The 15,095-nt window shown below is 34.9% G+C and overlaps 1 protein-coding gene across 3 annotated transcripts in view; it reads left to right on the top strand.

The window, feature by feature from the left end:
- GPC5 (glypican 5) overlaps positions 1–15,095 on the top strand; it is a 602,268-nt gene that overhangs the window by 516,728 nt on the left and 70,445 nt on the right. Inside the window, exon 8 of one of the 3 annotated variants that reach the window (XM_071430986.1) lies at positions 6,244–6,341. The exons of the other annotated variants lie outside the window; for them this stretch is intronic. Within the exon in view, the coding sequence (XP_071287087.1) occupies positions 6,244–6,314 (71 nt within the window). The 3' untranslated portion in view covers positions 6,315–6,341. The remainder of the gene's footprint in view (positions 1–6,243; positions 6,342–15,095) is intronic. 3 annotated transcript variants of the gene reach the window in all.

Raw genomic sequence — 15,095 nt, 5'->3', positions numbered from 1 at the left:
CACAGTACTCTAGTGGTTAAAAATCTTTTTCTGATTTCCTCTTTGAATATATTTTATGCATAGTCCAGTTTTCCTTATGTTCTTCAACTAAAGTAAATATTCTCTGAAGGTTTTTCTTCATTTGAATTCCAAAACATCTATAAACAGCAAATATATCTCATGGAGGGTTTTGCTAGTCTAGATAAACTAATTTTTTTTAGTTCTCATTCAGATGTCCAGTCTTTTGAAACATCCAAATTGTCTTTCTTTGTAGCTATACCAACCTAAAGACGTATTTGATGACACCACAAGTAGTTCTCTGTGTATTAGTGTAGCTGCAAAGTGCATATAAGCACTACTTACAGCACTAAGCTTTTCACTTGATGTAATAATATTTCATTCTGCAGCCAATAGAGAGAAATAATCCAAATAAGTTGTAAATCACTCAAAATACCTGTGTCTCTACTCTGAAAAGAGAGAGAAGGCTAAAGCAAATGAAGTCATAAATTAAGCATGTTATGTTCATTATAAATATAGGAAATTAAGGAGATAAGTACTTTGAGTACTGAAACTGACTCTCTCAGGTCTAACCACAAGCAATTTTCTCAAAACAGAGGTTTTAGCGCAAAAAGCATCTTCCTCCTATATTAGGATACAAATATCTTCTACACCAAAAAAAATCAAAATATTCATATTTTAAGGTTAATTTTGCTGTTTCCCACCCAGCCTCATGTTTATTTGATTAAAAAAAATATTCATGCAACATTTAAAATATATTATTACTCTAAACAAGTAATATAGGATAAAGACATTCTCAAAATTAAGGAAAAGAAAACATTAATGAACAATGTAAAATCTGACCTAACCTCTTTTTATGTTGACATTTATGTTTAGTTTTTTCTTCAGAAAAGAAAGTGTTGAATGAAACTGGTTCAATATCAACATTAGTGCTAGAAGCTATGATTCCTAAGATAACACAATTTCATTTATTATCTAAACTGCAACAATATTTTTAAGCTGTTGTCTTCTTAGAATCTGTTCTAATATAAATTATTTTATTCTAATTAACTCAAGATTCTTGGGCTAGATTGTTTTATTCTAATTTAATCTTGGACTAGATTATTTTATTCTAATTAGCTTCTTACTTGTTCTTACCCAAGAAGTAAGAAGTGTGGTATATCACTATTTTGCTTAAGAGTAGAATAAAGACTGCAGGATTTGTCACAAAATAAATTCTGGCATTTCATAGTTTATAATAGTGTAGGTCAATTTACAAAGAAATTATTTTGGGAACCTCCAGAGCAGTTCCAGCTCTAAATCATTAGACTTACCATCATGAAGTACATTTCATTCATCATATTTTGTAAAACAAAAAGTTATCCACCCTGTGCTAGCTCAGCAGCATTCTGATGACAATCACTAATGGGTTGATTCTAGCTCAGAAACTTGTTGACTCCTGGAAGATAAATGAGTCTTCAGAAAGAAAAAAATGAGCATTAGTGACACTCCCTAAACCAATGTGGTTTTCTGATGTATGCAACACAACAGGTATTGTTCTTCAAATTTACTGTCCACTGCCACATCCCGTAGCAGAAAGCTTCAGGGAATGATAATGAAGTGTATTTTAGGGCACAGTTCTTAGCTCTGCCAGTGGGATTCATTAACAGCAGCATGGAAATCAGATAACTGCAAGGGGTTTAAAACTGTGGGAGTAAAGCTGTCATTGAATCTCAAGGTTGTCGGAACTTGCTGACGATAAGTACTCTTCAGGAACTTTAATCTGTTATTTCCAAGTATCTGCTGCAAAGTCTGTTCTAATTATTCAGGAAAACAAAAACAAAACACTCTTCCCCCAACAACAACACCAAAAACCCCAAAATAAAACAAAATAGCGACAACAAAAAGAAAAAGAAAAAAAAATTGTTATTTAATATTTCGCAAATGTGGCAACACAGCCTGATTGACATACATTAAGTGTCATAAAAGCACTGGGCCATAGGAGGGAGTTACCATCTAAGCTGCTCATAGACATGCAGTTAGTGTGCCCTGGCAGCAGAGACAGCCAACCTGCAGATGAAAATGTGATCTCACAGCAGCCCATACAAACTTGCATCAGGTTTTGTCCCTGCTACAGGCTTTTCTGCCTCCTGGAAAGAAGGGGTACCATCACAAGCCATCATACTTTCTGATTCCCCAGTTCAGTCTGACGTCCACAAATGATAAACACCCGAGGTCTCTTGACTTCTGGGGTGCAAGGAATTATAAACATTTTATAAACTCAAGAGAAATAAGCACAATAGACATGTACCTACAGATCCAATATGGAAAGATTGACCTCAAGACGCTTTCCCAAAGTTGGGTATAAAATCCATGGCAGAATCTAGAAAAAAGGATTGAAATCTTGACACATTTTTAAACAGTGGCAAAGATCAATCATCTTTAATAACATTGCTATTAGTATTTCATAATAGATCTCCTCAGTTCAGTCTTGGGTCTTGGTTTTAGATTGTGTATGACATAGTATCCAAAATCATTATGCAAGAAGGAAAAGGTAGTGTACATAGACATAAAGTGAATTACAGGTCTGGAAGTCTTCCCAAAGCCAATGTGGAAATGCCAAGGTTGTCAAAACCTGATGATGGGATATTAAGAAATCTTTCATCTTATATTTCCATGCTAGCATTAGTGACTGCATTCTAATGCCATAAACACATGCAGTACAATTTTAAATATCATAGCAGTGACAAAGAGTATCTACTGCATTAAATTAATTGTGAAAGTAAGTACATTGTACATTTTCTAGGTGCTACCAAGCACAACCTTGAATGTCAGTATCTTAGAAATCATTGATTGCACCCTATGCTAAATTATCATCTAATGCCAAGGAAAAAAAAGTTAAATCAGATTTTATGAATTATTCATCACCTCCAATTCAATATGTACACTGTTCTAGGTGAGTGTTAAGCACTTTTGAATAGTATCATAGAAGGTGAACACTTCTCTGATAACAGAATACCAGAAACTGACCTGATATTTATAAAATACAGGTCCCAAAGAATCAAGAATATATACTTCAGGAGAAAAAAACAAACTTATTACTGAAGATATTAACTTTTTTAATAGGGTCATATTCATATTTGCATAACATGTTTCAGATCAAATCCACTCACATAGAATTAAGACTCTCAAAAATAATGTTAGAAATCTCTTAACGTATGTCTCTCCACTATCCAAACAGTTTCTTCAATTGTGTTTTCAGTTAAGGTACAGAGCCTGTTTGCCATATGCCCATTAGTAGACTAACTTGCTTCTGGGAAGATTCCTAGAGCAATTGTTCCTACTGCCCTGGTTTGGTAGGATTTTGCCTCTACTTTGCTGAAGATGCATATGTTGGGGGAGAATGGTGAATTGGGCTGCTGATTTTTATATCTGTACATTCTTAGAGTAGCTATATTTACCCAGAGTTAAATGTTTGGTGTCAATTAATGAAGGTGTTTTTTGGATAAAATATTATTGTCATGTGACTACTCTATAAGCTTCCGCATTTCATACTGCACACTCCTTTGCCTATCCAACTAAACTTGGGTCTCAGAAATCCTACTTTCTGGACTGATCATTTAGGTGTGGGCATGGAAGGAAAAGTTAAAAAAACAACTACAGCACAAAAGAAAAAAAGAAAAGACACAGCAAGAGACTGTTGCCAAAATACAATTACTGTGTGAAAAGTAGAATTTAAAGATCCCATGACTTGAAAAGCCTAACCCTAACCCTAACCCTATCCCTAACCTGATGACCTGAAATTTGAAATTTCCTATCCGAAGTAAGATTATGAAACTTGCTTTCTTAAGCATATTTGAATTTTTTTTAACTTATACTAGTTGATGTATAGTATTAGTGTATAGGAAAAACATCAGATGTCCTTAATCCACCACAGTAAACCCTGCTCCACAGCAGCTGCCTTATATACTGTTTAGAAAGTGACCAAACTCCAACTGGCCTATGAGTCTGCCAGCTAGGAGGAAAAACTGTAGAGAAGTAGAAGGATACAGCAACAACTTTATGCAGTACAGCAAGAATCTTTAGTCCAGGAGAAAGTAGAACTGTCCCACTAGCACTTGTGTTCTCTCTGTGTCATTCTACACATTACTCTCACTCTGAAGCTTTTTTCCTACTAGTTGCTAGCTATCTGTTAATTCTAAATTAGCTTATTAATAAGTTGATTGCAAATATTAGTGTGATAGAGTTCTTCCTACCATGTTGTGCATGTGATGTTTGCTTAATAAAAAATAGTGAGGCACTCTTGTGAACCTGAAATTTAAAATATTATCTTCACACAAGTTAGGACTAGGACAGAAACCAAGAAGTTCCCTAAGTCATCAGTTCCACAAAAAGCTCAAAAATCATCTATTACTGAATAGGGGAAGTAAACGTAAGGAAATATTTTTTTCTTGGGTTTTTTTTTTCACTTAAAGCATTGACACGAATCTATGGTTCCTTCAGTTTCCTCATGGATGCATTCACTTATGCTGCTGGGTAAAAATGACCCAGGGAGTGAAATTGAGGACTGGATGCTCAATTGAACTTGCTTCTTAACTGATAGCTACCTCTATATTTAGTTTGGACCACTCTGACCTAGATCTCAGAAGAAAAAAATGGTGTAGAAGACAGTAGGTCTAAGTAGTTTGGGTAGAAGTCAGTAGTGTAGATGTGTCAAGCCTGTTGTGCTTGACTCCAAGCTTAAGGACTCATATCTGCCCCCTTTCCTATTTAGTGGGACAGACAGAACCTATCCAGATTCCTAAGCACAGCTGCATCTTGAAAACAGCAGTCTGAAAGCTAGGTAATCTCAGTCACCTCTTCATCTCACAAGGAATCTTGCCTGAAGATAGATCTAAGGTCAAAAGCTGTCTAGCTCTAATTTTGGGTCTAAAACAAGACAGAAAAATTTAATTCCAAAACAATTATATGGTATAGCCATACAGTGTATTTATTTATACTCAAAATTTAAAAGTCATGCTAGAGCTTCAGCAATGCTCAGTTTGCAAGGGAGAGAGGAAAAGAGTCAAATTGGATAGTTCTTTAAAATAAATTTAAAAATTACACAAAATAAATAAAAAATTAAGTAATACAAAATTATGATAATGAAATTTTGCTTGCTTTGCTGCTCTATTTAGGATAATTTTCTTATTGTCTGCTTAATGGAAATCTAGTTTGTGCAGTGTTTCCTTAAGATTTTTTAATGAATCAAACAGACATATAAAAGGAAGGAATGTCATTTAGACAATAGCCAGGCATCGCATGATGTATTTTGGCAAGTTACTGAATTTGTTTTAGGCAATTGTGTAAGACCAGGGTTATGCAGCATAAACTGATAGAACATCTACTATGGTTTACAACTGTACAGATAAATATTTATCTACAGAAAATTCTGGTACACTCTGAAATTTGAAGAGTGTGGAAGTCAATGTTAAAAGGAAAGTGTCTATGTTAAAAGTGCCAGAAAATACATTAATGGGTGAATTTATAGCTTTTTTTTTTCTTTAAAAAGTCAAAGGTTTAAAACAGCAGGCATATATGAAATGAAAATATTATGGTACTACATATATTCTGAAAATAGAAACATCATGTGCATTGGTCTTTACATGATAATACAGCAGTTTTGGCTGTCCTGGTAGATTTTTTTGTACAAAAGAGTAATAAAAGCATTAGTTAAAAAGGGATCTGATAGGAGCACGCAGAGATTTGAAGCAGCTGTCCATACATAAGTATCTGGTAAAACCTGAGGTGCTCCAGGGAAGGTGACACAGGTTTATCATCTGTGACACAGGATCTGCATGAGAATCTACCTATGAGAGGATCATCTAAAGCTGGGCAGTCTATTGCTGTGAATCACATCTTCAACTATCACCTCTACATGGGCACCTGAATTGAGCCCAGGATTAAGATGTCAAATAGCAACACAATAAGAAAAACCAAACCATACTGGAGTGCAAGTTATTTTCCTAAATATGAGTGTCTTGTGCATTTTCATGTGTTGAGAGTTGTCCCAGCTAGTTTCCATCTCTAGAAAACTGCAGGACTCCTATGGCTCCCAACTCAGGATTAAATAAATATATATATATATAAACAGCTTCCTTAGATGTCCCAAGCTGGTGGACATCTATGCTTTAAAACTGAATTAAGTCCCTAAAATCATAGTCATAGTATAATTTTATGCCAGATCATCTCTGATGGATCTTATTTCCACTCCTTCTGTTTTTTCAGGTGGTCAACTACTTATCTGTGTTTGTGAGCTCTTTTCTGAACCAAGACATCTCTCCAAGAACTGGAAGTGATGTATAGGTATCCCAACCACTAAAAAGGTGTTAAATCTTTCTGTAATTCAAGAATAAAAAAAATAGTTGCACCAGAGACAAGAGTTAGAAAAATGAAAAAAAGCACCAAAATTACCTAGAGAGCTTTTCTATTTCATTATCCAAAGGATTTCTCATCAGTATGCTGATAAGAAAAAGACACAGATGTGTGTTTCCCATATCAAATAGTGCTTGTTATTCTGTTCTTGAGGCTGCCCCAGCAACCAGTGACCTGTGTGAGAACCTGTGCTGACAAGCTCCACAGGTATCCAAGCTTAATGTAGCTCGGGAGTGCTTTTAATAGATAAGCATAGTCTATCTGTTCTGGCAAAGAAAAATAGGGCAAGCAATCAGACAACCATCTTCCATAACCTGAGTGGAATATTTAACACAAGTCAAGGGTAAAGAAAACAATCTTCTCAGAACAATGCCTTGAAATGGCATTGAAAAAAAACCCCATCAGTGTTTATACTCATTTGTGTGTATATATATGTATGTATGTTTGTATGCATGTATGTATGCACTTATAATAGGAATGAGAGATTGTTCCTTTGTTTGCTTAAGTATATTTACAAAACGGGAGCCCTTTCTACATAATAGTCTAGATATTCCACCTAGTAAAATGGCTAGGAGATTTTATATAAAACCAGAACAACATAATGACAAAAAAACTGTTGACCCATAAGAAAATGAAGTTTTCTTTACTCATTCTAATTGTCTAGAAATGAAAATTCTTATGCTGCTGCATAAGATAGCACACAGAAAAAACCCATAAGGTTTTATTTTTTTAACACATTTTCCTTTTTATTGAGTTTTATTTCCTTTTTATTGCCAATAAAATCTACAGTAAGATGATTCTGGTGTAATACTGTGTATTGCAAATTCCCTCCTACTGAATTCCTTTTTTCTTTTTGTTGATTTATTCACACAGACAACTGAACATAGAGTACAACAGGTTTTTTAAATTTTTTAGATGACATTATTAATTTTTTTTAAACCCTAAATTTTAAAGGCCTACCTATTAATCTATATTTGCTATTTTAAGCATGTTTCTGTAGGGAATAAAGTCTGTGATCATTAATTTAAAAGAAAAGAAGACCAATTATTAGCTTATTGATTAGAGAAGCTCTAATCATGTTTGAAGTACAAGAAATCCTAAAAATCAGAAAAAATATCTCCTTTGAGCAATGGGGCTGGAGTATCAAAATGCTGATAAGACAGATGAGGAGTTTGGATGTTCCCATTTTCTCTGAATGGTCATCTCATGTGACATGATCCATATCTTACCAACATCAGTATGAATGGAAGAGGAATAATTCTGTGGAAGTAGATACTGGCACTTCATCAAGTGTTTGGAGTCATACTGAAGGAAAATGGTGTAGGGAGGAAAAAGAAGAAAAATAAAAAAAAATAAGCAGAGAACAAAAGGCATACAGGAATGAAGTATTAAGTCAGAGTCTGACTGCAACCAGGGAAGATTTATGATATAGGGGAAGACTGCCCAAAGGTTCATAATTTCTGATCCCAAATATCTAAAAATCATGTTTGAAAGCTAGCAAAAGGCTCTAATGCTTCCTCGTAAGGTGGGGGGCTACTTAGGTATTCAGAGCTGTAAAGACCACAAGACATGCTTTTTAATAAAATCTGAAATTATTTACACAATCATCACTTTCAAGAGGTAAATACTTATGTAAAACATTAGCTACTAAAAAAAATATACAACAACGGCATGATGTGACCGTGTTCAGAGGGGTTCTTGGATGAGGGAAGAGACGAGAATGTTGATTCCATGATCAGAAGGCTTGATTTATTATTTTATGATATATATATATATATTACATTATAACTATACTAAAAAGAAAAAGAAGCACGGGGTTTTCTCAGATGCTAACTAAGCTAAGAATAGAAAAGAAAAGAATGATAACAAAGGCAGCTCTCTCAGACTCTGTCCAATTGGATAGCTCGGTCCTTGATTGGCCATTAATTATAAACATCCAAGATGGGCCAATCACAGGTGGACCTGTTGCATTCCACAGCAGCAGATAACCATTGTTTACATCTTCTTGCTGAAACTTCTCAGCTTCAGCAGATCCTAAAGAAAATCCTAAAGAAAAGATTTTTCACAAAAGATGTCTGCGACAGCATGAAGGCTGACAACACTGTGCAAGTTTGTTAAAAAAATGAACAAAGGAAAAATATCTTGTGTGAGTTGGTAGCATGGCTTTGCTGCTGTAATATGAAAATCAAGTGGCATGGGAGAGTATTCCTTAAACTCACTGTCTTGCCTATTTACGGACACTTAGGAAGCTATCACAAAATAGCTTTGCTATCATCACTTTGCTATCATCATCATCAGAGATATAAGAAAAAAAGGTGGTAATAGAACTTTATTAAAAATTAGAGTTTTTTCAAATTCAAATATTACTTTTTTCTCACATTTTATGCTCCACACAATATTTTAGGCTCCTTTTCAGTACTGCCATCAGTGAAACATATTCTAAGATGATAAAACAAAGATAGGTTAAACATTGATATGTAAAACTGAGTCTGAAGCCTGCATTTGTTAAAAAAAAAAAAAAAAGTTTCATGTAGTTCTATTTACTTGTCTCATTAAAGTGGTGGCAAAATTCTGCTCTGCTGAAGTCAAAGAGAGTTTTGCCATTCTTTTCCATGATGCCATAATTTCATTTGCAGGTCCAACATCCACTCTATTTCAGACAAAGAGTGTTGGCTCAACATTTCCCTTTACTCTCTGTCCCATCTCCCAGAGATTTCTGTTCTTTTAAAAGAAGGGGAAGATGATCCTGAACTACTACAGTATACAGGATAATATTTCATGCAGTGGTCATAAATTCAGATTATGCCTGTATACTTTCAGGTTTTTGAAAGATAAAGTCTTAAGAACTTTATCTATTTCCAAACACATTCTGGCACAACAAAAATCCACACCATATGAGACAGAAAAAAAATGGAACAGTGACTGTAGCTTGCTACAAAAATTAGGTGCATTGTAGTCCAGGAATAAAAGTTACCAAAAATAAAACATTATGATAATTATTTTTTAAACCAGAGTATACTTTTTATGTTTTTCTTTACCAGTTTCCTGGTAGTGTTCCTTTTGAGCATCCATAAGAGTAGAAAAAGAGCACAGAGAGAGTAAAAAGGAGAGTAGGAATCTAGGAGAACAAAAATAAATCAAAAGGTGAAAGTATTCAAAATGAAGATATAAGTAAAGATATAATTCAGACATTGAAAGAATCAAATTTTTAAAGAACCACAAGAATAGTTTCTTACTTGTCTTAAGCTATAACTCTGAAGGGCATCTAGACACTCAGACACCATTCTATGTTCTCTATTCTCTAAAACATGCTGGGACACAAATTTTTAGAAACGAAAATCCAACAGTAAAAACATGCTCATTTTATTTCTAAGAGAAATATTTCAAGCACAGAGGTCCTGAAATGTAATCATTGCTCTCTGGTGAGGCTTTCAAGGACTTGTCCTGTCTTACTCATCAGTGGAGGCAAGCTGGCAAGGTCTGGAATGAACCCCAAGATGGTTTTGTGCTGTTTTCCAGGAGAGCATTTAAAACTAAGTGTATATTCTCTGGATAAATATTCTAAGAAATTTCTGTCAGTAAAAAGCCTGAAACATTTCAAGAGCTCCTTTGCTTATGAGCGTGGCATCCACAGGAGTGATGGGAAGTTTATGTGGTTGGCTGTGAGAGGAGGGAAAGGTGCCACCAGTTCGCTCCATAGAAGGTTTATTCAGCCAGATTATTTAGACTGCATGTGCAGCCAGGCTCTCTATGTCCCTGCCTGGAGCACACTCAGCTTTAAGCTGCCCCTTGTTACTTATTTTTTTCCTATAACAATTTAATCTTAGGTCATCCAGAGGTCAATTCAATGTGTATGTTCCTGAGATAGGGCTGTAAGCCATATGGAAGAAACAATACACTGGTTCATGATTATGGAAAAACACAGTGTACTTTCTTCCTCTTATTCTTCCTTTCAGCTTTAATAACAACTGCATTGGTAAAAGCTACACATTAGGCTTCTCCTTGGGGAAAGAAAAGGAAAAGTGAGATTTTATGCATGAACAACAGGATTCTACTAAAATGAACTGACAAATTTATTCACTGACATACATGGAAGTAATGATCTTTTTATAATATGTGTTCTTAAGGATTTAAGATTCTCAATGTAAAAAATGTGTGTAATTAGTAAATCCCACAATATATGAAAAAAAAAAGGTGTGATTTTGCTAGACGATTCTGTAGATCATATGTAAAATAAAGAGTTTACATATTATCATAAGAGTTTCACATATTATCACTCCATATGAGTTTCAAGATACTGGTGTATTCTGTGGGGCAGAACTGGTCTTGGATTTACATCTTCCTTTGACATATCCTTCCTTAATAAACAGGCAACTTTGCTCTGACACAATGAAAAAAAGACATCCCACTACAAATTTGTCCTTCAACTACTTTGTATAACACCTTCAAATTATTTTTTGAAATTTTCTCTCTGCTGGGCCACACTTGAACAAATATGGTCATTCTTCTTGTTGACATTGGTGTTCCTTTTGATAAAATGCAACTCATCCTGCTTTTGATTGTGAAACCAATATAAAGCACATTCTGCTACCCTTGCATCTTGACATTTGAAATTGCCCATTCCAAGTCACATTGTATGAGCTCATTATGATCAGAAACAGGAAAATACATTCATTTTTTTCTTTAAAGGAACTATCCAGAAACTGATAAAATCACATGCACTGCCCAATTACTTCTTTCTCAAACACAACAGCAACTTTTACTTTCTCGTCAATAAACTCCTTGCAAACAATCAAGTCACTCACTTGGAATAAATGATTGGTTGACCTCTGATAGCTCTGGAAGACAAATGTATCAACACAAAGATATCACTTATGCTTCAGGAAGTCCCTGTAGTGCAGATTGTTTAAAGCTGGGAAAATAGCCTGAAAAAAAGCTATCACACTTTCAATTTTTTTCCTAAACTTCACCTATAAACCATTATCAGACGAATGATAACAAACTTTGGTTCATGTAACATGAACTTTGGTCTGACCTATGTAATTAATATTTTTTGTTGAGTGGTTTGTTCATTTTTCATGCTTCTGTTCCTTTATTATTTAATATTTAATGCAGTACCAGTCGGAAGGAAGAGAGGCTGGGGTAAAGAATTTAGAACCAGTCAAGAAGCAATAAATTCAAGTTTTCTATGGTATCGTATAGAAACTAACAAATGCAAACTGAAACTGCACATATTAAAATGTATTCTGAACAATGAGGCTGTCAATTGACCACACAGAGGAATCTGGTGCTATTTGACATAACTTAAGGCACATAATCCTGGACGCCACACATGAGTGGCAGATATGATACAAGGTTGGCCTATGTCCTTCTGGTGTGTTGCAGACAAGGGTCTAAGAGTATTGCCCAGGCTGGCCCAAACAGCTCTAATCATTTTTGGTTAGGCAAAGCAATTGAATCTGCTGGTACAGCACTTTCTTTTGCTTATTTATCTCCATGAACTTGGAGCTTTGCTCTGCAATCTGCCACTGAGTAGTTTCTACCTGAGCCACATCTTGCAAATTTAGATGTTTTTCTTTTGTTTTTAAAGCTTAATTGATTTACTGTAACTCTATCTGCAACTTCACCTTACTTGTATATTTCTATTATCACATCCACAGGTTATTTCAACAAGAACACTGTATGTTGCTATTTTATTCTTCATGACAAGTACCTGGCACTCCTGAGAACAGATTCATGCAGGGATTTCAAGCAAGGACCATCTTTGCTGAAGTTCTGGGTTTTTGTTAGAGGAGGCTGCACTGATCATGGAATCAATAATAAATTTTCATTGGCTATTTTTGTGTCCGTTAGATGATAACTCTGAAATTATGCTGCCAAAGCTAAGCACAGTTTTAGAGACTTCTGATAGCCTCAGATATTTCTGTACTGAGTAAGACACTTGTAATTCATATATCTTAGCAGAGATGAACTTTAGAATATTGTGAGAATTTCTTATATAACTAACTTTGTTCCCCTGAAGAGAGAGAACTACATTACAAATCTGATATTCAGGATTCTGAATCACCTTTTACTTTTATGTTAAATTTCCCCATGGTTTCCTTTACTACTTTATTGGGTTTAATTGTCCTTTTGCTCAGCTCAAAACACCATGAGCTTTACGACAGACAGCATCCTTTACTGACAGTGCTGTTTTGTTTTGCTTGAATAAAAGGTGGCATTTATGTTCTATTAAAGCAAGAAAAGCAGAAGATAAAGAGAGGTTTTGTTTGCTTGTTTGCTTTGCTTCTATTTCCCAGAGTCCATTCCAGGATGCAAAATACAGAACACAGTGGTAGAGACTGCACCAACTCTATGTGGTGCATGATGAAAAACCTTTTATCACATTGGGAAGTAAAGGCAGGAAATTGTGTCACAGTTTATGGGACATAAAACAGTCAGCCATCTCACTGTGATTGAAGGAATAGGGTTTATAAGTGCAGGTTCTTCCAGGCCTGTGTGCCATGATCTCTGCTGGAATGCCTTGAGCACTGGGAAGGCTGACACCCTTTAGCGTCTCTCCTGTGGACCAAGGGAAAATACTGCATCATGAGCCAATTGCCTTTTCCTTTTACCTTCTTTTATAGAATCTTCTTTTCTTTCAGCAAACAAGCCATAATTGCACTAAGACACTGCCATTTGAAATGTTTGCTGCACAAGCAAGCAAAGAGAGCAGTGTATATACTGTTTCCTCACCCTCTGTGGCTCATTTATATGTAAGGTCAATGATGAATCAGACTTGGGCATAGAACTGTGTAAATCCTGTTTTTTAATCCCAACTTACTTAATTCTTGGTTGAAAGACAAGCCAAATTTCAGGACTTATCAGAGCATTACATGAAGTTAACCTCCAGAGCTATTCCCCAATAAAACTCTGATAAGCACATTTTAATAGTTTACAGTCAGCTAGAGTTAGATAGTCACAGAGAGTTTTTCTCAAGAAATTAATGTTCCCTGTAAATCAATAGCATTGAAAATACCAAAGATGAGTATATGGAATTCACTAGTTGTGCTGTAAAAGTAGGTACAGTCCACTTTGAGAAAGGATTAGCCAGAAAGTTTATTGGTATTTTTATTCACACTCCAGTGCTTTTATTGGTGTATAACAAGTATAGAGCACCACTGCATGCTGCCAAGTGTTTAAAGATGGAACAGCTGTATAGATTTACATCTTGGCCAAGAAATCTGTCATTCTTTTGAGGCATTATTGTCTAAAAATTCTACTTTCCAGCTATCATTATTCTGAGAAAGAGGGATGGCTCTTTTTTCTCAAAACTTTTGAAAAGCTTTTCTAGAGAATTTGACAAGTCATATATGTAACTACCTACTCCTTAGGAGTATTCAAAATAATGCTAAAAAACAGCAGTAAGCTCATTGTCTGAGTTTTAGTTCCTTTCTGATGGGAATGTACATGAAGAGTGTGCTACACTTTTTCTTTTTGCTAGATTTGAATTAATAATTATCTGATTGTTCAGGAGCTTCCAAATAACTGGAATATCTTGCCCTTTTGTGGCAACAGTAGTTTATGGACTGGGAGTTTTCATTTTATTAATTTAAATTATCAGTGTGACAAGATTATCCTTTTTTCTTTCAGTCATTCCAAGTTTTGTTATGTGCGTACCATGCTACATCATCAGAAGTAAATGAGAGCTTTGCAAGCAACTCAGCTGTAAAATTTCTCCTGAGACAAAGTTTGGCTTCCAAAGACTCTATCAGCACAGGGGCTTGTATTCAAATTAAGCTACAGCAGTAGCTTTAGTTTCTAATGACAATGACAAACTAAAAAACTAAATAGACAATAGAGGGAACATACAGGAACTGTTAACCTGACAATATAGTATACAATAACCATGGATTAGGTTCTCAGAAACTAGCATGAAAAATTCCCATTAAAACATCCTTCTGATGTAAGAGACTTTGTGCCACATGCAAGTCAGGTATTTATTGTATTGAAAAGTGAGATGATCATGATTATATAACCTTGAGAACTAAGGAGATAGCAAATATTGGGGTCTTTATATTTGGGCATTGATTTGCTATCCCTAGAAGAGGGATATATATGATTGTGTTCTGAGTGACAGTACTTGTGAAATATGAGGCAAAAAGAATAAGAGTTTAAGCTCCTCCCTGGGCTTAATTGTTTTCTGTCATGAAAGCTGTTGTAACCTTAGAGAACAGTAGAGATAAAGGATTAACCACATAAACTACCACCATCTTCAAATAATTGGCTTTTGGTGTTGAAGATATATTGATTTTCCTCTTAATATCGCAGTCCTCTTTTTTTTCACATTTCTCCACACAATTTGTTTGAGATATTATTGTTGTCTTATACTTTACATAGTATTTGTGGTTTGCTACTGCCCTATCAGTACAGGAGATTCAATTACAGAAATATTGCATACATAGCTGGACTAAGAGTACATATTAAGAATAGAATATCTGAACCAGTTTCACATTGTAACATTTAAAAGAGCTTAAAAAATAAACCTTTTCCCATTAGAGGAGCATCAACAATGATGTATAAAAAAGAAATTTGGCGTGTAAAAAAGGTTCATAACACAAACAGGTTTTATGGTAAGATATAAAGCTGGAACATAAGCATAAATGCAAGATAGTGTAAAAACCCCAAGAATGTGAAAGTACGTTGCCCTTTATTTTAAAAACACA

This window comes from Agelaius tricolor, unplaced genomic scaffold (assembly GCF_023055355.1).
Source record: "Agelaius tricolor isolate 1412-34295 unplaced genomic scaffold, bAgeTri1.0.p SCAF_7, whole genome shotgun sequence".
In the NCBI taxonomy this organism is placed as follows: Eukaryota; Metazoa; Chordata; class Aves; order Passeriformes; family Icteridae; genus Agelaius; species Agelaius tricolor.
The sequence above is the reverse complement of the archived record's forward strand: the minus strand, read 5'-3'. Positions and strand labels throughout refer to the sequence as shown.